The sequence below is a fragment of the Oncorhynchus mykiss genome, chromosome 6 (genome assembly GCF_013265735.2).
Source record: "Oncorhynchus mykiss isolate Arlee chromosome 6, USDA_OmykA_1.1, whole genome shotgun sequence".
Lineage (NCBI taxonomy): Eukaryota > Metazoa > Chordata > Actinopteri > Salmoniformes > Salmonidae > Oncorhynchus > Oncorhynchus mykiss.
This window is the reverse complement of record NC_048570.1, coordinates 32,990,900-33,014,819: the sequence shown is the minus strand read 5'-3', so window position 1 is coordinate 33,014,819 and position 23,920 is coordinate 32,990,900. Positions and strand designations below refer to the sequence as shown.

The window sequence follows — 23,920 nt, the reverse complement described above, 5'->3', positions numbered from 1 at the left end:
AATGGGATAACATCCGGTAACAGAATTGTGGTAATATAATTTCATCACGGTCCCTGATCTGTATTACAAATAAATACATAAGAGAGAAATGAGAAAATATGTTAAAGATGTGGGTTTTCGGTAACGGAATTTCAAGGCACAAGGCAATGTTTACAGAAGGCCCAGGGTAAGATCTATGGCCATAGGATCCATCAGCCTGAAGGCCACTGGGCCAGCTGTGTTATTGGAGGGGACCAGAGTGTTGGTAAACTCTCACCCCTGAGGCATTGGATCCCCAGGACATCCGTTACACACACTACATGGAAGGCCAGCCTGCCTGTTGACTGTGCTGGGCCATATTTAATCTGTCGCTTCCTTCATCCGTCAGAACACCAGTAGTAATGGAGGGAAGGGAGAATAAATACACACACACACTGGGATATTATTTCTGACGATATATCATATTGCTTTGACAATATCGCAATATTATTTTTGTCCTAGTTGGCTGTACCTGCACCAAAATAGTATTTCTCCTTCATAGCTTGCTCTCCATCTTCTTTTTAAATCGACAATTTGTTTTCAGCACTTTTATTCATTTTATCATGGCTCCCCTTGTCCCTCTGCAGCAGACATATGGTGAGCAATGTGAGGAACATCGAATTGCAATAAAATCACAGTATCTAATAGTCATACATATATCATTTTGAGTCGTGGGAATCGCCATACATATCGTATCGGCACCGAAGTATCGTGATATCATATTGTGAGGTCCCTGGCAATTCCCGTCCCTAAACACCACTCGACATGATTTATAGACTTGATGACTCATTCGAAAACATAATGTTAACTTTCACTGCTATGCGGATGACACACAGCTGTACATTTCAATGAAACATGGTGAAGCCCCAAAATTGCCCTTGTGTTTCAGACATAAGGAAGTGGATGGCTGCAAACTTTCTACTTTTAAACTCGGACAAAACAGAGATGCTTGTTCTAGGTCTCAAGAAACAGAGATCTTCTGTTGAATCTGACAATTAATCTTAATGGTTGTACAGTCGTCTCAAATAAAACTGTGAAGGACCTCGGCGTTACTCTGGACCCTGATCTCTCTTTAGACGAACATATCAAGACCATTTCAAGGACAGCTTTTTTTCCATCTACGTAACAATGCAAAAATCAGAAACTTTCTGTCCAAAAATGATGCAGAAAAATGTATCCATGCTTTTGTCACTTCTAGGTTAGACTACTGCAATGCTCTACTTTCCGGCTACCCGGATAAAGCACTAAATAAACTTCAGTTAGTGCTAAATACGGCTGCTAGAATCCTAACTAGAACCAAAAAGATTGATCATATTACTCCAGTGCTAGCCTCCCTACACTGGCTTCCTGTCAAGGCAAGGGCTGATTTCAAGGTTTTACTGCTAACCTACAAAGCATTGCATGGGCTTGCTCCTACCTATCTCTCTGATTTGGTCCTGCCGTACATACCTACACGTCACAAGACGCAGGCCTCCTAATTGTCCCTAGAATTTCTAAGCAAACAGCTGGAGGCAGGGCTTTCTCCTATAGAGCTCCATTTTTATGGAACGGTCTGCCTACCCATGTCAGAAACGCAAACTCAGTCTCAACCTTTAAGTCTTTACTGAAGACTCATCTCTTCAGTGGGTCATATGATTGAGTGTAGTCTGGCCCAGGAGTGGGAAGGTGAACGGAAAGGCTCTGGAGCAACGAACCGCCCTTGCTGTCTCTGCCTGGCCGGTTCCCCTGTTTCCACTGGGATTCTCTGCCTCTAACCCTATTACAGGGGCTGAGTCACTGGCTTACTGGGGCTCTCTCATGCCGTCCCTGGAAGGGGTGCGTCACCTGAGTGGGTTGATTCACTGATGTGGTCATCCTGTCTGGGCTGGCGCCCACCTTGGGTTGTGCCATGGCGGAGATCTTTGTGGGCTATACTCAGCCTTGTCTCAGGATGGTAAGTTGGTGGTTGAAGATATCCCTCTAGTGGTGTGGGGGCTGTGCTTTGGCAAAGTGGGTGGGGTTATATCCTTCCTGTTTGGCCCTGTCCGGGGGTGTCCTCGGATGGGGCCACAGTGTCTCCTGACCCCTCCTGTCTCAGCCTCCAGTATTTATGCTGCAGTAGTTTATGTGTCGGGGGGCTAGTGTCAGTTTGTTATATCTGGAGTACTTCTCCTGTCCTAATCGGTGTCCTGTGTGAATCTAAGTGTGCGTTCTCTAATTCTCTCTTTCTTTCTCTCTCTCGGAGGACCTGAGCCCTAGGACCATGCCCCAGGACTACCTGACATGATAACTCCTTGCTGTCCCCAGTCCACCTGGCCGTGCTGCTGCTCCAGTTTCAACTGTTCTGCCTTATTATTATTCGACCATGCTGGTCATTTATGAACATTTGAACATCTTGGCCATGTTCTGTTATAATCTCCACCCGGCACAGCCAGAAGAAGACTGGCCACCCCACATAGCCTTGTTCCTCTCTAGGTTTCTTCCTAGGTTTTGGCCTTTCTAGGGAGTTTTTCCTAGCCACCGTGCTTCTACACCTGCATTGCTTGCTGTTTGGGGTTTTAGGCTGGGTTTCTGTACAGCACTTTGAGATATCAGCTGATGTACGAAGGGCTATATAAATACATTTGATTTGATTTCTTGTTAAGGTAATGTTTTTCTACCCTGAGGGAGTGACAAATCAAGACACACGAGGTGCTAAGGACCCATGCCATAGTATTACAAATACAGCGAAAGGGCTCCAGGTGTAGCCAAGAGAGACAGTACCACCTTGCTCTGGGGTGTGTAAGTCCAGTCATAGAGGGCCACAGTCATGCTAGTGTTAGTTTCTCTCCGCTCCTTAATTGATCAATTACGGTTTATTGATTGGCTAGAGACCCCATACACCTGCTTACCAAGGTCTTAAATCAGTCTCTGATTAAAAGGCCTTGACTCAAAAAAACAGCTTACGGTGTTGCCTTCCAAGACCAGAGGTGTGCATCACTAATCAGATAGGCTACATAATCAATTGTTCTCAAATAGGTTTGGTAGTCTAGACCGCACACTACATCTCACTACAAAACTCCATTCCACCAGGGCGCAGCAGCAACCATGTCCGAGTGCTTTACTGCAAAGCCTTGATAAGGACAGGTGATGCCAATTAAGGGGATCCTTAAAGGAAAATGGCATCCCTTGAGAGGGCGAGAACAAGATGTCAGGTGAAGTGCAGTATTATCATAAGGAGATGTATACTTAGAATACAGAGGAGGAATGGAGGCAAAAGTGAGGCATAGGATGTCAAAGAGTGAGGGAGGAAGAGGGTGAGCTTGAATTGGTTAAAAATTGTGGGGAAAAGGCAGAATGGTAGAAAGTATAAGCAGTTTGAACTGTATGCCAAATCGAAGACAGGAGGAGGCATGGAAGTGATTGAGGGAGAGGTATCGGAGGGGGTATGGTGTGGTGAAGTCCTCAGAGCCTGAAGCTTGCACTGAGGGTCAGGATGAAGAAAAGTCTGACGGTAGGAGTGACATTTTTGGAAAAAGTGGCAAACTCATTTGTGGTTTAAGGGTGGGTGAAAACAGAGTTGGGTGCTGTGGAATTGGTGAAGGTAACCAGAAGTGGTCTGGTAATAATTTATTGATTTATTGTGTTTCTGCTGGTCAGAGGGAGCGTGTGCTCCATTTTAAAAACAAATGGGGACAAGAGAGGAATTGTTGTGCTCTCAAAAAAAAAAAGGTGCCATCGAAAGGAGTGATTACTGGGGTAGCGGTAAATGTGAAAGTTGACCAACTGAAGGGGAAGATTCCCGGTGTTTGTGATGCTAGTCGTTTGGTGCGACGCATACAGGGTGGTGTGAGTGGTGAAACAGAAGTCATTTTCTGTTCTTTAGAGTTTTGATGTTGAGTCTGCCCGATAAAGTGATGTTATAAATAAGTTATCCTGTATGAGCTTTTGTGCATTGTTACATTACATTACATTGTTACACGTGTCAAGCTTATGTGGCAGTACTGTGTAGGAGGGAGGTTCCTAGGTGTGAGAAGTCTGCAGAAGGGCATGAGACAAAGGAATGTGTAGCATTGGGGAAAGTCGTTATGAGTAATTGTAGGGGTGCCCATGGGGTTGGGGATCAGAAATGTCTGGTGCGAGAGAGGCAGGTTGAGGTTTCCAGAAGTTGTCATATGCTGAGACAGTGTAGAAAGTAGAGGAAAATGGGTCAAGGGGGAGGGAGAGGAGTAGATCCCGAGAGGAGTAGATCTGTACAGATGGATATGCCAACAAGTGATATATGCTTCAGTAAGATTTGATTTGTTTATAGTAATGGTTATTAACTGTACTGCAGGGATGAAATGTAAGTTGCAGAAAATTGAGGTTGTGGTGGCAGCTGCAGGGGTATTAGGGTGTACGAGTGTGTGGTTAGATGGTAGGGTATTTGTTTTATTTCTATATATATATATATATATATATTTCTTATTTTCAAGCAAAGTATAGGGGAGTTATCCCCCAGTCTAGTAGGTATATCAACATTTATTGGATGCCAACCGCTGTTAAACCTCATCGAAGATGATGATGATATGGGGATCGCCAGTCAGTGTCCCAGCTTGCAAACCGTGAGGCTTTTGGTTTGTTTGGTGGCCATGAGGCCTTTCGTTTTGATTCTTTAGTTTAGGCATGCCTGTTAATAGTTTTCCTTTTTGTATATTTGTTTCCCTCACCATCTGAACATAATAATCCGCTTGGGCTCGCTGACCCAAAGGAATCAATATAGAACCTAGACCCAAGACCCGATCCGGGACTCGAGCGGATCCGGATCCGGAATTCTAAATAAATGTCACGGGTCTGATATGATTGTCACGGGTGTGTGTAATCTTAACTGACTTGTCCAGAAGGACCCATACAGACCCGAATGAGACTGCTGCAGTAGAGAAAGAAAAATTGCATAATTGACCCTGCTGTTCTTTGTTTTTCACCAGAGTGGCGTGTATAGCTTGATGTTGGCCAAACACAAATCATCAAAGTGGCAGTAGGCAACAGTCATAGAGCCTCCGCGTGGGGCTTCCTCCTCCTAGTGTCACTCACTCACAGTAGCTTGCTGTGTGCAAGGCCCCTGCTAGAGCGTCACCTCTATACCTCGTGCTTTATCATCTCTGGTTAATAAAGTAACTTAAATTGACTTTGCTGCTGCTTCTCTCACTCGGATCGGGTTTGACCAGGTCTATACAAAACAAGTGTAGTTCTAGTGTCCGTTCCAAACGGTCTCAATATTTTTAAAATGTATTTATGAATATCTGAGTCAGATGGGAAAGCCCCAGGTCCATTTCAGAACGGGTCCTAGAGGCCTCTAAGGAGTAAGGACCACCTCTGCCCTTCCAATAATAAACTCATGTTGTGTTAATGACACATCCACTGCAAACAATACCTTCAACCTTTCCTGTTTGGACCCTTGGAGTCAGAGTTAATGTTAAAACAGAAAACAACCATGTCAGGCCAACAAACAGTTTGAGGCATTTCCACTATAGCTGACAATGCAGCTAAGCTATTCACTGGTTTGTCTCAGCGAAAAGACTATTGACCTGATTGAATCTCACACCATTGCACTTTGCCATTGCGCTCAGATCTGAGTGAGCATAGGCTGAAATGTTGTCAATAACACACAGGTCTAAAGTGACAAACAGGTAAACATGTTATTGTCGTTTGAAACCTTAGGAGATGTATTGACTGTTAAATTGCTGTAATACCCATGCAGAAGTCAGGTGTGGATTTCTTAACAGTAATAGAAAAAAAGTTAATATTTAACCACTGCGAAAATGCCTTCTGTCTGAGGACCTGGACTGTCGAATACATTAATTGTGTACTAGGACTAGTCATATTACTGTAAGGTTATATTTCACAACTGTAAGGCCTTAATGGCAAAGTTTAGTTGTTTGCGACGGGCAATTTGTCTGTCTGAGGGACATGGGTATGAGGTGCAGGACACAATTTGTCTGACAATAGCCAGATTGCATTCATTCAATACAAAAAATACACACTCCAAGTTCGATATCATCACAATGTGATAGGCTTCTGAAATCTTACACCTAAATGCGTAAGAGTCCAAGTTTAATTATATTTATTAAACCATATTTCATACGGTGAACTGCTCGTCATCGAACTTCTTGCTGTGCATAAGCGCGTGTGGTTCGCCCTGCCAAAACAACTTTTACAAAACCACTCGTTTAATTTAAAAAACATGTAGGCTACAACAACAAAAAATGTCTATTGAATTTATTTTCAAATGGGTCACTTTTACTTACTTCCATAACGTGGCTTGTGTGAATTCGCTTTTTCTTCATAGTACATCCTGCCTCGGTTCCTTCGGTTATAAACTTAATGAATGTAGCCCAGTCAAACCAACGCTAGCTAGCAGCAAACCATAAACCGCACCTCGAGTTATAAGTTCAATATGAAACAAAAAAAAAGCTAATTTGTAGTGGTGCCACTATCAATAGTAGCGGCTAAACAGTTTTCTAAAGTTCCTTTCCGTCGAAATGCACCGCATGCCTCCTATCACTCGCTCAGCAGAACTCCCATCGCGTTCACCCTTGATGGAATCATGTCAGAAAGAGCTTGTCATTCAATTTCCCTCTGGTCCAGTGCAAGTGTTCACAGTGGGTGCGCTCTGAACTGACCAGACCGCATTAATGCTTTAGCCGTCTCTAGCACCACCTGGTGGTTAATTTATCATGACATGATGTCCCTCTCTTGCTAGAATATGGGCGACAAAATAGCATCGGTGAAAAAAGTACATAATTGTCATATTTGAGTAAAAGTTAAGATACCTTAATAGAAAATGACCCCAGTAAAAGTGAGTCACCCATTAAAATTATACTTGTGTAAAAGTCAACAAGTATTTGGTTTTAAATATACTTACATATTAAAGGTAAAAGTAGATATATAAAATCATTTCAAATTCCTTATATTAAGCGAATCAGACAGCACGATTTTTTAAATATATTTTTTTATGGATAGCCTGGGGCTTAAGTGCGTGAATTAGACAATTGTCCTGTCCTGCTAAACCTTCAAAATGTAACAAGTACGTTTGTGTGTCAGGGAAATGTATGGCGTAGAAATTGCATGATTTTCTTTAGGAATGTAGTGGAGTAAAAGTAACAGTTGTCCAAAATATAAATTGTAAGTACAGATACCCCAAAAAACGACTTAAGTAGTACCTTAAAGTATTTTTACTTAAGTACTTTACACCACTGCAAAATAGCCTCGAGATGGCAAATGAATAGGTGAAGATGTGGTGGCTATCTTGTCTATGGAATCATTAGAATAAAATGGTAGTTTTTTAAAAAGTTGATGTAGTTGGTATATCAAAAAATGCATGGATAGTTTGGGATGACATGACACTTGGCTTGCAGACATCAGCATAGTTGTGGACTCCAGTCACATGACTTGGACTGTCTGACTCGTTACACATTTTATGACTTGAGATTCGACTTGATAGAAAATAAAATAAAATAACCTGGACTTGGAGCCTCAAGACTTGGGATTCGACTTTGATTTAAGACTGATACCTTGAATTTATGTGGCCAGGTTTTGTAATGCTTTGTCACTCATTTTGTGTCACAAAGTCTATGTGGACGACTCTACACGCAGCCAGAGACAGCAGCCGCAGCACTGCATTTGCAAAAAAAACTGCAACAGATTGGCTAGTGAACCGCACACTCGGCACTCTGGTTGAACTAGAAAACTGTCAATCAATACAGGTCGGGGGGTGAGCTAGGGAACAGATATAGGATCTGGTAAAGCGCAAACGTCAGATTATAGGAAGAAAGGATTGCCATAATAAATAAATATGCAGCTTCAAAAAGTATTTTCTGATCAATAATATTAACTCAGCAATGGGGAAACAATTACTAGCATAGGCCTACTGGTATTTTGGTATGTAACAATTGCTTGAAATGTATAATTTACTTATGAAGCTTGCATTTGGAATTGGTTTAAAATGAATTATTACTGTGGCGAAGACGCACCATAGTCGAGACTCTTCATTTGCGCTCTCCAAATTCCCACCAGTGGAGAGTGCTGTTTTTCTCTTGTTGAAACGCTTGCTCTTGCTTTCACATGTTTAAATGCATAGGCCCTATGTGATATTCCATCTGATACTAAAATAATTGCTAGCGTTTCATTATTCCATCCCTGTACCGTTTACCAATGTTACAATGGATGTGGATTTGATTTATTAGGATCCCAATAGATTTACTGGGGTATCGGCACAACGAAACATATTACAGACAAAAGACTACAATTTACTTACACACACTCACGTTCATGTTTTTAAATGTATCTATCAGTTACACGTACAGTGCACATGGAAATTGCCTTTTACATTGTAGAACCAGTTTATTGGTTGTAATTGCCTATTGGTTACTTGTATGATCCTGGGGTCCAATTGCTTATATTATGTAGGCCTACCTGTTTGAGCTTCTGTTACACAGATTCGATTTGGTTTCTTAAGGGGAAGCTATACAGTCTTTCCCTGTACTCGAGGCTATTTCTTTTGGGCTATTACCGGTGTAAATTTGGTAAATCTACTTGTATATTTTGTATGATATGGTGCTTTCACCATTGGATCACCAGGACCTGTAAATACTGTACATCTACACACTGAACATGTCAACCCGCCTTGCCTTCTGCTGATTTCATGCCTTTACCACTGCTACAAGGTCCCTATTTAACAAATACATCATCAAAATGTGTTGTAGACAAAATAATGAAATGGGCTATCTGGTAGGCTCAATAAAAAGATTTGTAGTTGAAAAAGTCATTGCATGTATACATTTTTTTTTTACTTGACTTGAGACTTTACTTGAAATCTTGTGACTCAACTTGACTTGCTCTTAGAACCCACGACTTGGACTTGACTTGAGTCAAGACCTATTCTACTTTGGACTCGACTTGAGACTTGGATCTTGTTACTTGAGACTTGCTTGTGACTCGATTCATAGTGACTTGGTCCCACCTCTGGACATCAGAGAGGTTCACTTTATACACCAAGCTTGAAGTCAGCCAGGTGGAAGAGGTTCTGAGTCCCATATGGCTCCCTATCCCCTAGAGTGCACTACTTTGGACCAGGACCAATAAAGCTCTGGTCAAAAGTAGAGCTCTATAAGGGCTACGACTGGGCAATATATTGTATCTTAAGGTATACCAGTATCGACTCACATACATTTTTAACAATATGTTGATACAGTGCTAAATAAATGAAAAGTTATACAAATTGTGCTACTTCACTGTCAGTTTTTGTCTTAGCTTGGTTGAGTATAAAACAATTAGAATGGTTGCCGTACCTTACATTTTTTTGAGAACATATTGTGATATGATATTTTGGCCACAGGCCTTGTCCTAATAAGGGCCCATAGGGCTCTGGTGGGCCCATAGAGCTCTGGTCAAAGGTAATGCATCTCAAGGGCCTATAGGGCTCTGGTCAAAGGTAATGCATCCTAAGGGCCTATAGGGCTCTGGTCAAAGGTAATGCATCCTAAGGGCCTATAGGGCTCTGGTCAAAGGTAATGCATCCTAAGGGCCTATAGGGCTCTGGTCAAAGGTAATGCATCCTAAGGGCCTATAGGGCTCTGGTCAAAGGTAATACACTACTGTATAAAGGGGGTAGAGGGTCCTTCTGATAACAGCCATGCTTTTCAGTTCCTGGTAGAATGGGTTTATGGACAGGGATGAGAAATGAATGCTGGCTACACACTATCATGCCAACCTTACTTGTTCAGATATTTAATTTTCCATTCCAGCACTGTCCCAGCAATGGTGGATTACATAAATGCCCTATTTCACACATGTACAAGTGTGTATTAATATGCATGTGTGAATTGGAAATGCCATTATCAATGGTGACCCACAAGCAATAAGGGTTAGGTGCCTTGCTCAAGGGCACCTAGGCAGAGTTTACACCTTGCTCGGGGATTCGGCCTAGCGACCTTTCAGTTACAGGCCCAACGCCCTTAGCGTTAGGCCACCTGCAGCTATGACATGTAACTAGGCCAGAGCAGTGCAGCTTGACATGCCTGCCTGTAATAATTTATTGTCTTGCCCAAGTTCTTTCTTGTCTCTGCTGTGCTGATGTTGCAGGGTGTGTGTGAGAGAAGTCTATAACTCCAAATTCCACGTAAAATTTCACTTTACATTTTATCTGTTCGTTTTGTTGGAATGTTTTTATTTTTATTAAAAGGCAAAAGCCAGGGGTAGATGTCGTGTCTTTACTTGGCATGCGTAATGCCCACTAGCTACGACAATAAGGCAGTGAATATGGAAACGTGGATTAGCATTTTGATGTCTTCAATGCTGCTGTTTCTGTTGTTGTTTTAAAACTAATACCACAAGCCCTCACTTTAGTTTAGCCGCGTCATCGTTTCCAACTTCAAAGGACTGGAATTATAGTAGTCTATACTGATTGAAAATCTTCATTTTTAATTCCTGACAACAATTGCTAATATTTTCTGACTTGCAAACATTGAAGGCAAGATAACTCATATATTTCTTAGAGGTCAGATTATGAGAGTTCAGGGCTAAATAAAAGCTATTATTAGTGTGTAATGATTTTGGGCCCAATGCTCTGCAGTCTGCATGCACTCTATCTGATATAATATTATCTTCAAAATGACCTGCTGCAGACCTATATAAGCTGCAATGCACTCAAGCTTTATATCCTCAGGAGTTGAATGAACACATGATTGAATTTGCTAGAGAACATAAATCTTTATTTCATATACTTGATGCTCATAAGCAGCACTATTTGCAATTCCTGCCATTCTCCTGTAATTAAAACAATATCCACAGGGCATCATTTGGCAAATATTTCTCTACACAGCTTCATGTTTATAGACGTCTGTACATACAGTCATCCCACAATTGGCATGCCTTTCACAATAATGTACACACATTTGTTCATCTGAGCCCACACCATTGTTCACTTAAAAAAATGTCCCAAAAAAACTGACGTGATACATTCACTTTTTTTCTTCCAAAAATCTACATTTTCTCTTCTTCTGGCAGAAGAATACAATAAGAACACAAAGTTGAGCACAATAAGAACACAAAGTTGAGCACAAAAAAAGAGAAGTTTCATACACACATGCAAGTTTGTACACACAGTAGTAGAGGACATGTGGCTTTTAGCCAAGGAAACACAGACGTAGAACATGGATAGATGGATTTATCGCTTGAACACAGCTGGAGAGGCATCAGTCAATCAAAAAGCATACAGATTTAACTCAGAAGTCCACCCACTACAGCATTGATATGTACAATACTTACACACACACACACACACATTTGTTTTACTATCCTTGTGGGAACCAAACTATTTATTCCCATTCAAAATCCTATTTTCCCTAACCCTTAACCTAACTCTAACGTTAACCCTAAAACTAAGCCTAACTCTTATTCCTAACTTAACCTCTAAGCCAAACATAGGAATTTTCCTTGTGGGGACTGGCGAAATGTCCATACCTGTCCAGATTTTCCTTGTTTTACTATCCTTGTGAGGACTTCTGGTCCCCACAATGATAGTGAAACCAAACCACACACCCACACAAAAAAAGATACACTTTTTATCCTTTGTAAGATACCACAGGCAATGCTGTCACAATTAGGCTAAGATGCTAGATTGAACACATCCAGTACCACCATACAGCTGCAACCCTTGTTCATAAATAACTGGTATCTTATTGTATGCACTACACTGCTGAGATGGTAACAGTAGTCAGTCAATAGCTTTGGTTTGACACAAGCCCAATCAGAATGTTGTTACTAGTACTATAAATACTCAAGTTCCATTGATTATGTCATCACTTATAAAATCATGAAATCATCAACAAGTCAGCGGTTGATCATTTGTAGTGCATACCAAGAAGCAAACAATCAGCAAACAGACTTTACCATATCCGAGATGATGTAAGCTAAAATATGGAGGGGGCAAGCAGACCGCAGTTTTGATACAGTGGACTACAAACACTACAATATACTCACAGATACGACACACATGGGAACAGGAGAGCTACACAGGCAGTAAAGCCACAGATAATACTAAGGAGCCATGTAGAGATGTAGACCTGTGACTGAGGTCTGGTGATCATACTGCTTACAGTAACGACAGCTATCTGCAGGATGCCTTATCAACGTCAGACGCATTTGTCAACTTTGGGTGAGAATTTAGAGACTGAAACATTATGAAGTGTACAGCACTAATGAAATGCCATTATACAGTGAAAAGATTTATACATGTGCTGCGTACTGAATTATGTGTACAACATTTTGAAAAATACTGTTTTGTTACTGATTCTAAAATGTCTTCCAAATTGTCACAGGTGTTTTTTTTTTTTTAATAACAAGCACTGGAATAGTTTACTCAATGTTGTAAAACTGTTTAAATATTGCTTAAAATATCCACGCAAATGCATTCCCACTGGGCACACACTGGTTGAATCAACGTTGTTTTCACGTCATTTCACTTCAATTACGTCTTGTGGGGGGGTCACTCTTATGCAAGCAGTTACTAACTTACTTACTTACTACTTACTTATTGCTCTAAATAACATTTTATATTTTCCAATCCAGTTTAAAAATAATATTATCTTCCAACTTCATCTGAGGGGAGGGCATCTTTTTTTAAAAACTGATATGGAGGTTGAACCTTTTACACGTCACAATGTGAAGGGACATCACACACACACACACACACACACACACACACAGAGTTCACTTCCTGTTTACCTCCTGTACCCTTCAGTCTCCTGTTCTGTTGTCTATGAGGAGAAGAGGCACATTTAAAAAAAATTAAAAAAAGGCCATTCAGTATCTTGAAAAGGAAGCAGCCTGACATGTCATTACAAAGTCAGTGCCGAAGAGAAACGCCAAATCAAAGGCTGAACATAAATAAATCCCAACCAGGAAGCCTGCATACAATACAACACATAGGAGAAGTGGAGAACAAGAGTAGATACAAAAAAAATTGGATTCTTACATTTCCCCCAACAAATTCTTTAGAACAGCTGCAGATACATACCCGCAAAAAAAAACATAAATATTAACATATTGATACATTTAGTATGTACACTTCAAATAACAACAAATCGAGTTATTCAATGTGGCCTAGAGAGCTGGTGCAAAGGGCTTTGACATTGAGTGTTTATATATGACTGTGGTAGAGTGGGGCAGAATACTGTAATAAAAACACATCTTTATGCATCTGTCAGTGTAAACTAATAAATAAATAGCCACAACTGACAACAAACACATTATTATAGTTTCAGGTGTTATCTGGGAGAAGCTTAGCTTAGTTAAGACCTGTCCATCACCATGACTCTTCATGGTTGACAGTTCAGGGTATGTGCGTATATCTAGCAGACATTACAAGTGAAACATTATGTGAGAACACGTCAAGCCTGACAAAGATCCATCTACACTCGGTGGCCCAGAAATACCCTTGTTCTCTCCCAGGGCCTGTCTGTCTAGGCCAGCTGTGTTGCAGCTGTGTGGTCTCCAGTCTTTCTGATCATCTATTCCCTCGTCTCTCCCACTGCAGGGTGGCTGTGCTCAGAACAGCTTGTTATCCCCTCTCTCCTCCATCTGTCCTGGCCTAATAAGAACGCATTCATATGTACAGCACTAACCCTGCCCCTGCAATGACTCCAGACAAACATGCCTGGAAGCTACTGCTCATAAGATACAAAGCAACAGGCGCTACTGACATCTATACAACTCACATAGCACTAGCTCAGTACTGACTTCACAAGCCAGCTCATAGCAAACAGGCCTTGACACTGATATAGAGTCTACTTCAGTCAACTACAGGACCCATATACAGTAGTTCCCTTCACAGCCAGTACTATACAGGGATGGATGGACATAATCCACAGGCAATGGCCTGGCCATCAATCAGTCATGAACAACTGACCATCAATTCCCCTGAACAATGCTCACCACAAGCTTCACTAAAATATATACCCCACTAACTCTTATGATTATATCATGATGAAATAACATGAAAATATTGAGTGACGTCATTCCATCCTGGAAGGGGCGTGGTGACATCCCCAAATATTACATTCAATAATAAATAGGAGTTACCCTTTGACACCAGGGAATTGTGCAGATGGTCTGGAGCTTGGGTTGTGTCTTGTACATACATAAATGGATAAAGTGAAAGTAGATATTCTGTTTTGTAGCAATATGGGGTGGGGGTGGGGAGTTATGCAATTGAACTCCCTTTGACACCACAAGCGGCAATAAGCAAATCAAATCTCAAACATCCATAGGACATGGGTTTGAAGCAAACCCTTTGCACCAGGTTTGGCCCAAGTCTTCCACAGGCCAGGTGGTCCTTCCTGGGGCTACATGAGTACGTTGGCCCTGGTATCAGGCAGCCGGAGCCCCACCAGGCCTCCACACACCAGCACAGATGAGGCCAGGAGGATGGGGATGGACTTGGTGATGCCAACCAGAGAACCAAAGATCAGGTTTCCCAACACTGCAGCCAGCTTACACAAAGCGTTACAGAACCCAAAACCTGTCCCTCTGACACAGAGAGAGAGAAGGGGGGGGATTAGAAAGTCTTTTAGTGATTTACAGGAGTTTTATATGTATGTCTGTGTGTTTTTTCATGCTTGTTGTGTGTGCAGATAGGAATGGATCATTTATATTTTCTTGCTAACTATACCTTCTGTCTGTAGGGAAGGACTCTGTGGTGACCACGTCCAGTGAGTTCCAGGCTGATATGCTCAGGCCGTTGTAAAGGCACAGCATGAAGATCATCATCGACTCACTGGTGCCGAACCACAGGAAGAAACAACTGATCCCTGACAGAACCATTGAGCCACCTGTACCACACACACACACACACACACACACACGCGCGCGCGCAGACACACACACGCGCACAGACACACACACAGACGCACGCAGGCAGACACACACAGACGCACGTAGACACACGCAGACACAGACACACAACATCCTTTTTTTATTTGAACAACCTGATACAGTCATGCTCATAACAAAGGTAGCCCTCAGAAAGGACTTTGCAAACTATCCCTGTACATACCTAACATAGAAAGGCGTCCGATTTTATCCATGAGCAGTGCCGAGACGATGTTGCCGGGCAGAACAGCCAGAGTTCCAAGGAAGTTGATGAAGTAGACCCAGTAGGCGCTGTAGTCGTCATCAAATGTCATCTGACAGCCCGTCTTGTTGTGGTGAAACGTGCTGTTGATCACCTCTGTGTCATCTATCAGTTTGGAGTCATCGATGTCTGCCATCACAAACAGGAAAATAGGCATGACTGAGACTGTAGCTAAGAAAGGCCAATACCTAGCAAACATTTTTCAGCCCGTCGAAACTATATCTTTACAAAAAAGGAAGTATGAAAGAAAGGAGAACAGGTCAAGCCTGACAAAGATCCTTCTGGATTCTTCACGGATGCCCAGAAATGCCCCTGTTCTCTTTCTGGTTCTGTTTGTCTGTCTTACCAGTGTTGTAGAAGAACGCCTCGATGAAGGTACAGTTCCGGAAGTAGGATCCCACCGAGGTCACGTCGTCAAAGTAGCAGTTCCGGAAGGTGGAGTCAATGAAGGTGATGGACTTCAACTTCATATTAACAAATCTGGACGGTTCAACAGAGGAAAGTGTATGTGTGGACATGGTTAGTTACTAATGCCTACACGTCATGTTCATTTTACAGAGAAATCCTTGTCGATTCTGTATTTAATGTTTACTCATCTCATCTAGTTGACAGAGACAAAGCAGATAAGACAACATGCCAGATGAATATAAAAGCATATAAAAGCATCATAGTAATGACTCACATTTTCATCCATACTCCATTTTAGTCCATCAGTCCCATTTCCATTGAGGATGTAGTTATAACTGCTTGTCCAGCATGAATGTGGAAGAGCTTTCTCTTTCTCCCCTACCTGTCGTTGATGAAGACACCATTGGTGTGGATCTGGTTCTCCATGGTGAAATTGAAGGTGAAGTCCTCGATGCGTTCGTTGCTGTGGATCTTCACCTTGGAGGCGTAGTCATCTGCCTGGAGGTGCTTGATGACGTCAGGGAACCACACAGACAGGCCGTAGTACCTGGATCCACAGACACACACAGTGTCGTCACCAACAACAACGGTTAGGTTATGTACGTACCCACAGGGAATTTGGCGTAGGGAGTCACTTTAGTGGATATAGGTTAACAAATAGAAAGAAATCCATGTTTATACATAGGAGCCAGTTGAAATGTATTGGAACTATAGGGGTAGAATACACGGTTTCTGTTGGGTTTCCAGGAGTGTTCTTTTCTTCTCAGGCTGCTTGAATTCCCATCCTGTCACACTGAGAGGAGAGGCCAATGAAAGCATATTGATTCAGTAGTTCTCCTGAGAGCAGGGAGCTGCGACCTCTGCTACCACGTTGGACAGCTGACAGAAATGCAATGTGGCTGCAAGCGCAAAAGTCTATGCCATTTCCTGACGAAAGAAGTTAGCCTATTCTGACTCCTACAGCTCTAAATTAAGAACTGGACCTTTCTAATCAGGAGAGAGGGAGGGAGCGGGAGTCATTACAATAGAAAAACTTACCCAAACGACAGAGTAAACCAAACAATAGCTAGCTTGATAGTGCTTTCTTTCAGAGGGTAGTCGAAACACTTCATAAAGTTAACCCAGATCTGTGTGGAGGAACAAGAGAGACACATCAATAATGATTTGTGAGAGTGCAGTGCAGGATAATGCCGCTTCTATCATGGCCATCTAGCGAGTCAACAGAGAAAACCCACCCCACATAGCTCTGTCTTGGACCTGAAGAGGGCCTTGGAGACTGGGTTCCCCGACTCTGATTTAATCTCCACCAGCTCATCCAAATGCTTGGGGATCTTGATTCTGTTCACCTGGGATGGGAATTATGGGAAATTGAGTTTTTAATAACATAATTACATCAAAAGTCATGTTTATGCTGTTTCTTTCTTGTAGGCTACTGCTGGTGGAGAAATGTAACTGGAAGGTGGTCTGTGGCTGTGGTCCATTCATTGGATATCTGTGGGTGGTACAAGGAAACTCGGGCCCTGGAAGCACCTCGAGGAATTGGAATTTACCTGGTTCTCTTACAGTATCTACAACTATTCTGCATTGCTTTTAAATGTTTCTATGGAAAAAGGTAGGCTATGCAAATTGATAGGCAAGTTTTGCAATTCAAGATTGATTGAGCCCTTATGCTATTGCATTAGCAGCAAAAACCTGCATCTTAAAATATAGGCTACAGATGTATCATGAGATTTGCAAGGGCTTTAGTTCATTTGCAGAGACAGGACATCTGACACCAAATGAAAAGCTCTAAATGTAGATTGACTGGGGTGCTGTTTCCAGGCGCGCCTCGGGCATTGCGTATTTGAACGGCACAAAATACCTTTCAAAACCTTTTCATATGATATTATACTCGGCACATATTTAAACAAGTCGCAGCGCTGGCGGTTATAAGCCTTCGTTTTTCGACTGCGTGAACAAAGCAAGAGCCGAGGCGGGAAAACACTCACGGTGAAGACTTTCTCCGGCTGCCCACGCGCTCGCATGTTGGTGTCATGGATCTGCTTGAGGATCATCCAAGCCTCGTCGTGCTTCCCCACCTGACAGGAGGGAGAATTAAACGGGATTAACGGAGAGAGAACCGGGAGCACTCCTCCGTGACAGCCATGCTCACGCAGGGAGGAGATGGGCTGAGATGACAGGAGTCACGACAATGATGACTCATTTTACTTCAAAGTATAATTCTCCTACAGTAATAGGCGTAGCCAACTGTCACAGTCGTTAGTTTATTATTAGCTTATTATTTGCCATCTTCGACAAAACATGCAAAATGGCGTGCCATGTAGCCCAGACCTCTGCTGCTGAAGCTTTAGGCTGACTAACTGTTTGCCTCATAGGCCTTGCTGTTGAAGAACAAAGCATTTCCAACTTTCATGAACTAGGGGCATAGTCATGTGTGGGCCTGGGTGGACACAGGCCCACCCACTGGGAAGCCAGGCCTTGCCAGGCCCACCCAATCAGACTGAGCAAAAACAAAAAAAATACTCCTCAGCACCCACTGTCATGAACACACTTAAGCATTATAGTAACCTAGGATAATGTACCCTCTTCAATGGTTTTCTGAGGAAATAGATGCTATAGGGACCTAAGCTGCTATAGGGCCCTGGGTTAATGATAACTTATCCTTGTACTATCATCAGACTTAAATAACCAATTATCTAGGCTATATGTCTATCTGGGATTGGTCTACATTCTATTAGTTGCCTATACTGTTCAGAACTGGAACTATTGAATTGAAAAGCTGACCATCCATGCCCACACATAGACATAGTCTGTGAGGGGCAGGCCCTCTCCCTAAAACCCCATTTCCCATAACGCTTTACTTTACCTCCAGGTAAAACCTGGGGCTCTCGGGCATGAAAGTGAGAGCCACAACAGCACAAACGCAGGGCAGGGCGCAGACGACCACAAACACTCTCCAACTGTGGAACTGGTAGGCAGAACCCATACTGAAACTCCAGCCTGCAACCAATCACACACGAGAGAACACATCAGCAACCAATCACACACAATACATCATCAAACAATCAGACACAAGAGAACACATCAGCATGTTTTACATAATGGTCACATTCTCAAGAGAGGGAGCTTCGATTTTTCAATTCATACAATATTCAGCTTGTTTTTGGTCTCCGTTCATAGTAGTTCAAAAATGTCACAGGAGTGGGTCTTTTAAGTTACTTGTGAGCAACTGACTGTTGCTTCCCTTGGTGATGTGACGTCTGTTCTATTTGCACAATTTCTATGGGGTCTATTCCAGAAGACCACACACAGAGGAAAGTGCAACACACAAAGAAAACAAATAAAGGAAGGAAAGAAAGGACATTTAAGTTAAATCATGTTGTACCTGATCTCATCCCACAGGTAGAGACTATGTCCAATTCATCTTCATAGCAGCAACACACACACACACATGCACACACACACATATTCTCACATACACAAACACATGCACACACACAATCAATTTCCAATTCCCCTCTCTAAATGCCACTTATCTCAGCACATTCTAAGTCATTTTCTGGACTATTCAACAGCGAAGGTGCATAAAGATGGCGGCCCCCATGTACTTACAACTTACCTCATTTGCTATGTTCGCCTTATTGTACATTGCTCTACGTTACTCTTTTTTTGTATCGGCATTATCACAGTATACATGATCCCAATTCTACCTCCAAGATGGCTCCAATTTGAAAAAACGAAAAATTAGATTGTGCTGATTTACTGGCACATTGGACCATTTGGCGCACCGTAGTTTAAGAACTCTGTGGGTCGTGCTACAAACAATGTCATATCTGAATTCCTCCACCTTTTTGCACCTTTGCCATTGGAAAGGAACGTGCCGGACTAATTATGTCCTCGAGCTGGAAAAGGTTGCTGTAGCCTTCAATTATATCCATCCTCAATCATTGTAATAGTACACAGCCATGTAAATAATCTTAGCCTCAACACTGAGCGACCCATGTACAGCACTGTAATTTCATAGCGCTTTCCCTTAGGCACAGTAGAACCCTTCAAACCCTTAAATGTGTGTTTCATACATTCTGTGAAATAGTTTATAAATATCAAATTTGTTGCCCACTTTAATGGATCTTACTGAAAATGGGTCTTACTGAAAATTTGATGGAACATCGAGAAAGTAAAATCTTTTCAGAATCACCTTTATTCGCCAAATAGATTTGTATGTACAGGAATTTGTGGTGCCGCCACAATAAACAGGATATACAGACAGATGATAAGCAGGATATATAGACAGACGATAAACAGGATATACAGACAGATGATAAGCAGGATATATAGACAGACGATAAACAGGATATACAGACAGATGATAAGCAGGAAATACAGACAGACGATAAACAGGATATATAGACAGACGTTAAGCGGGATATACAGACCGATGATAAACAGGATATATAGACCGACAATAAACAGGATATACAGACAGACGATAAGCAGGATATACAGACAGACGATAAGCAGGATATACAGACAGACGATAAGCAGGATATACAGACAGACAACACAATGGACACAGAATTAACACAAATCCACATGCGGTATGTACACTATAAACACTGTAGCTGAGAACTACAGTGACAGGGTAAATCCAAAACAATGAAGAGGTATATTTTTGTTCTCCTTATCTCCTTTTTACTGAAAATGACTGTTCTTCAGTGTGTGGGAGTGTACATTAGTGTAAGAGGGCTAATGCAATGTGTGTGTGTGCTTATGTTCCCTGTTCCTATTTGGGGAAGGAGGGAGAAGAGGGATGTTAGTCGTGACCTCCCACGTCTCTCCCTCTGGATCAGGCCTTTTTCTTTTTAACACGATTTAAAGGAATAACCCCATTATCCATCAGCACTGTTAATGTTAATGCAAGGAAATGACTTCTAGAAATGAATCTAATGGCAGATTGATACCACCGCTTATTAACCATCTCTCTCAAACCACCCGTGTATGGCAGGGGCTGTACATCATTCTGTGCATGCATCGGAGTCATCCACACACCGTGTATGGCAGGGGCTGTACATCATTCTGTGCATGCATCGGAGTCATCCACAAACCGTGTATGGCAGGGGCTGTACATCATTCTGTGCATGCATCGGAGTCGTCCACACACCGTGTATGGCAGGGGCTGTACATCATTCTGTGCATGCATCGGAGTCATCCACACACCGTGTTTGTAGGCGTTAATGTATAGAACAGCTGGGATGTTACTGTAGTTGTGCGCTGAGTTATGACACTATCCTGTAGGTGTGTGTGGGAGGATGTCAAGGATTCCCAGTGACTACCATGAAGGCAATCTCAATTCCTTACATTCAGGGTCTTGTGCATGTGTGTGTTGGTGTGAATGCATGAACTCTGTGTGTCTGTGTGTGTGTACGTGTTAACATGACACATGTATGCTGATGGTAATGTATTAGTGTGTGTGTGTGTGTGTGTGTGTGTGTGTAAGATTTGATGTGCTGCAGTGATTGCCTTGTCTATGGGGATATAGCTGTGCTGTCAGCCCCGGAGGGTTAGTGTCTTTTTAGCCATTGAAAATGTCATTACTGGGATAATGTACATAATTGACTAAGTGGATGGATGGAGGGAGAGAGAGACCCCTAGTAGTGTAACTAAAGGCTGCAGTATGACAGAGATGTCTCCAGGCTGATTCAGGCTTCTGTAGGCTCCATCTGTGTCTTTGTCATGAGGCTTTAGAAGACATTAGGAGCTGCAGAGTGTTGAAGACAAGTGAGGAGGTATATAAAGAACTTTAATGGAGTATTAAACACCAATGAGGTGGTAGATGTGTGGTAATCCATCATTATCTGTTTCTATATGAGACAAAAGACTACACCTCAGGCTCCTCAGCCACATCGCTGTTGGCGGGCACTGCGGCAGTTGGAGAGAACATAAAAATCACCCAAAAGTGTTGGAGTATGCAGGGCACGCTCAGAGAGAGGGGGTGGGGGGGATAAAGGGGGGAGGGAGATAAGTGGGGAGATAAAGGATAGAAAGGGAGAGGATATGGAGAGAGGAAGAGTGAGAGAGGAAAGAGAGAGTGTGTGTCAGAAAGAATGAGAGCAGAGTGGGTTTACTATCAAGCCTTCAAAGGGATATCTGCAGACCTGACAGCAGAGCTTTCTCAGTGAGACTCACTGGGTTTATCAGATTGTGTGTGTGTGTGTGTGTGTGTGTGTGTAGCCCTCCTCTATAGCCACTGCACAATAAAGAGAAACTGTGGATTGTCCTAAAAGCAGCTCAATGATCTGAAATCTTAAATGAACCCCCACTGTTTCAGGTATCATTTCCTTCAATGTCTACAGTGCAGTCACTATTTGTACAAACAGGCATTTCAGTGGCTCAGCACGGCCGGCACAGTGAAATATCCTCCATGAAGCCTCTCACTGACGTCACCCACGGCTGGGCTAAAACACGGCTCGACCATAAATCATGGCTAGCTGTAGCTTTGTCCCATTAGGTTAGAGCAAGAAGAAAAAGCTAATTATGCTTGATCAAGAAGAACATCCCCAGACAGAGAGAAGGAGAGGAGGGACAGGGAGGGAGGGAGGGACAGTAAGAAGTGGTTGGAAGAGACATTGGGAGACAGTGAAAGAGGGGGAGGAAAGAGAGGGACAGAAAGAAAGGAGTGAGAGGGAAAGAAGATGAGCAGAGAGAAATAGGCTCAGACAGAGATACGGGTGGTGGGAGAGATTGATATGGTGTGAGGAAGAGAGAGAGGAAAGCCCATTTTCAAGCCTTTCCCCTTTTCTTTATTGATGAGTGCAGCTTATTTCCAGTGTAGCGGTCGTAAATCACAGTCTCCTATCTCCCACCGTTACGCCTTCATCCTTTAAATATCCCTATGTGTGCCTGTATGTGTATCCCCGTGGTTTCCAGGCCTACATTAATCACTTCAACTGTCCCTCTCCCAGTCTGCAGCCACTTAGTTGATGTGCCAGCAGGGCAAACTGGCACCTTCACCCACGGTCACAGCTAAACGTTCCGCTGGTTATCCTCTGCCAACCTGGATTTGTGCAGTAAGTTTTAACATTGTGTGCCATTGTTTGATTTGTTTTTACTTTGTAAACTGTACAATGTCAAATTATTATACCACATTCAGGGGCATCATAACCATCTAACCAAGAAGGTTTGGTTACTAAAATGCCTATGATGTGTTCATTCCACCTGTGTGAGTGTGAACTAGTCCTGGTGAGTCACCGTGGTGCGTTAATGTGGTATAACAGTATACTACTTACCGTAGTGTGGTATAATGGCCCAGGCCATGGCTGAAGCATAGATCTCTCCAATCATCCAGAACATGCAGAGCCAGCTCAGGTGCTCCCCTCTCTTCTCTCTGGACAGCACCTCCGCAAATAAGGAGAAGACGATGGGTACAACTCCCCCTGTTCTGAAGGAGACAAGGACAGGACAATGAGTTGCTTAATTACTTGGTGGCGCAATGCACCAGAAGATGATATGCCATAGGACAACGAGTAGAGCCACACGGATTATGCGGAAGGTAACATTTTCTTAACACCTACCAATTAGTTGACCCATGAAAATTAACTATATCTATAGTACATTGCCGCAACAACGACAATTTTTTTATTTATTTTTTTATTAAAAAAAAATATTTTGTGGGGCCTTTATTTTCTCTGAGGAACCTTTTGTATTGTTCAGACGTGACGCAGCTGGAACAGTTTTGACTACTGTAAAAGTAGACAATAGAAACAAACACTCTAACAATTTTCCTCAAAATAAGCCAACTTTGCCAAAAGGGCATTTCCTTGGCTTTCCAGTTAACCATTAGGCTTGGAGCCAGTCGTCCATGACTCCAACAGAAGGCAGTTTGGCTGGCAAGCCTTTTCAATTACATTGAGTCCCTCTGGGGAGAGGGGCGGGAGGCAATTAGTAAATGAGCTTTTGACAGGGACCGTTACACCCCTCCAATATTTTCTCTCTATAAATCAATGCTCTGTTCTTACATTGCTAGACATGTGAGGCTAGAGTAACAATATGGACATTCAGAAATGGTGCTGTAAAGACTTCTCCACTATCCTGCTGCGCTTTTGTTTCCTTTCCTTGTGTAGCGAAATAGAATGTAAGCTCGCGAGATCAGGATGGTCGTACTGGGCTAGTACAGTAGTTTCCAAATGTCACTTGTCCATCATAAGGCTGCTTTTTAAATGCCCCAGAAGCACATTTCAGACAATCATTTGTCACAGAGCCTTTCACTAAAGGCTTACCAAAAGCCAGTGTGGCATGACGACAGTGATGGCTAAGGAAACGTCCCTAGGATTTGTCAAGCCAGGGGAAACCTTGACAAAAACACAT

General features: G+C 42.6%; 2 protein-coding genes across 5 annotated transcripts in view; both read right to left on the bottom strand.

Annotated features, from left to right (window-relative positions):
- Positions 1-6,629, bottom strand: part of iqgap2 (IQ motif containing GTPase activating protein 2) — an 84,552-nt gene extending 77,923 nt beyond the window's left edge. For both annotated transcript variants that reach the window (XM_036979942.1, XM_036979941.1), the window contains exon 1: positions 6,264-6,629. In XM_036979942.1, coding sequence (XP_036835837.1) covers positions 6,264-6,309 — 46 coding nt within the window. In that variant the 5' untranslated portion in view covers positions 6,310-6,629. The remainder of the gene's footprint in view (positions 1-6,263) is intronic.
- A 4,071-nt stretch (positions 6,630-10,700) lies between these two features.
- sv2ca (synaptic vesicle glycoprotein 2Ca) overlaps positions 10,701-23,920 on the bottom strand; it is a 34,258-nt gene continuing 21,038 nt past the window's right edge. For 2 of the 3 annotated variants that reach the window (XM_036979939.1, XM_036979938.1), the window contains 10 exons: positions 22,843-22,994; positions 18,423-18,556; positions 17,545-17,634; positions 16,792-16,902; positions 16,595-16,683; positions 15,939-16,103; positions 15,495-15,628; positions 15,071-15,277; positions 14,687-14,846; positions 14,361-14,544 (listed from right to left, as the gene is read on the bottom strand). In XM_036979939.1, coding sequence (XP_036835834.1) covers positions 14,361-14,544; positions 14,687-14,846; positions 15,071-15,277; positions 15,495-15,628; positions 15,939-16,103; positions 16,595-16,683; positions 16,792-16,902; positions 17,545-17,634; positions 18,423-18,556; positions 22,843-22,994 — 1,426 coding nt within the window. Of the gene's footprint in view, positions 14,545-14,686; positions 14,847-15,070; positions 15,278-15,494; positions 15,629-15,938; positions 16,104-16,594; positions 16,684-16,791; positions 16,903-17,544; positions 17,635-18,422; positions 18,557-22,842; positions 22,995-23,920 lie in introns of all 3 variants that reach the window. The other variant, XM_036979940.1, reaches the window with a different exon arrangement.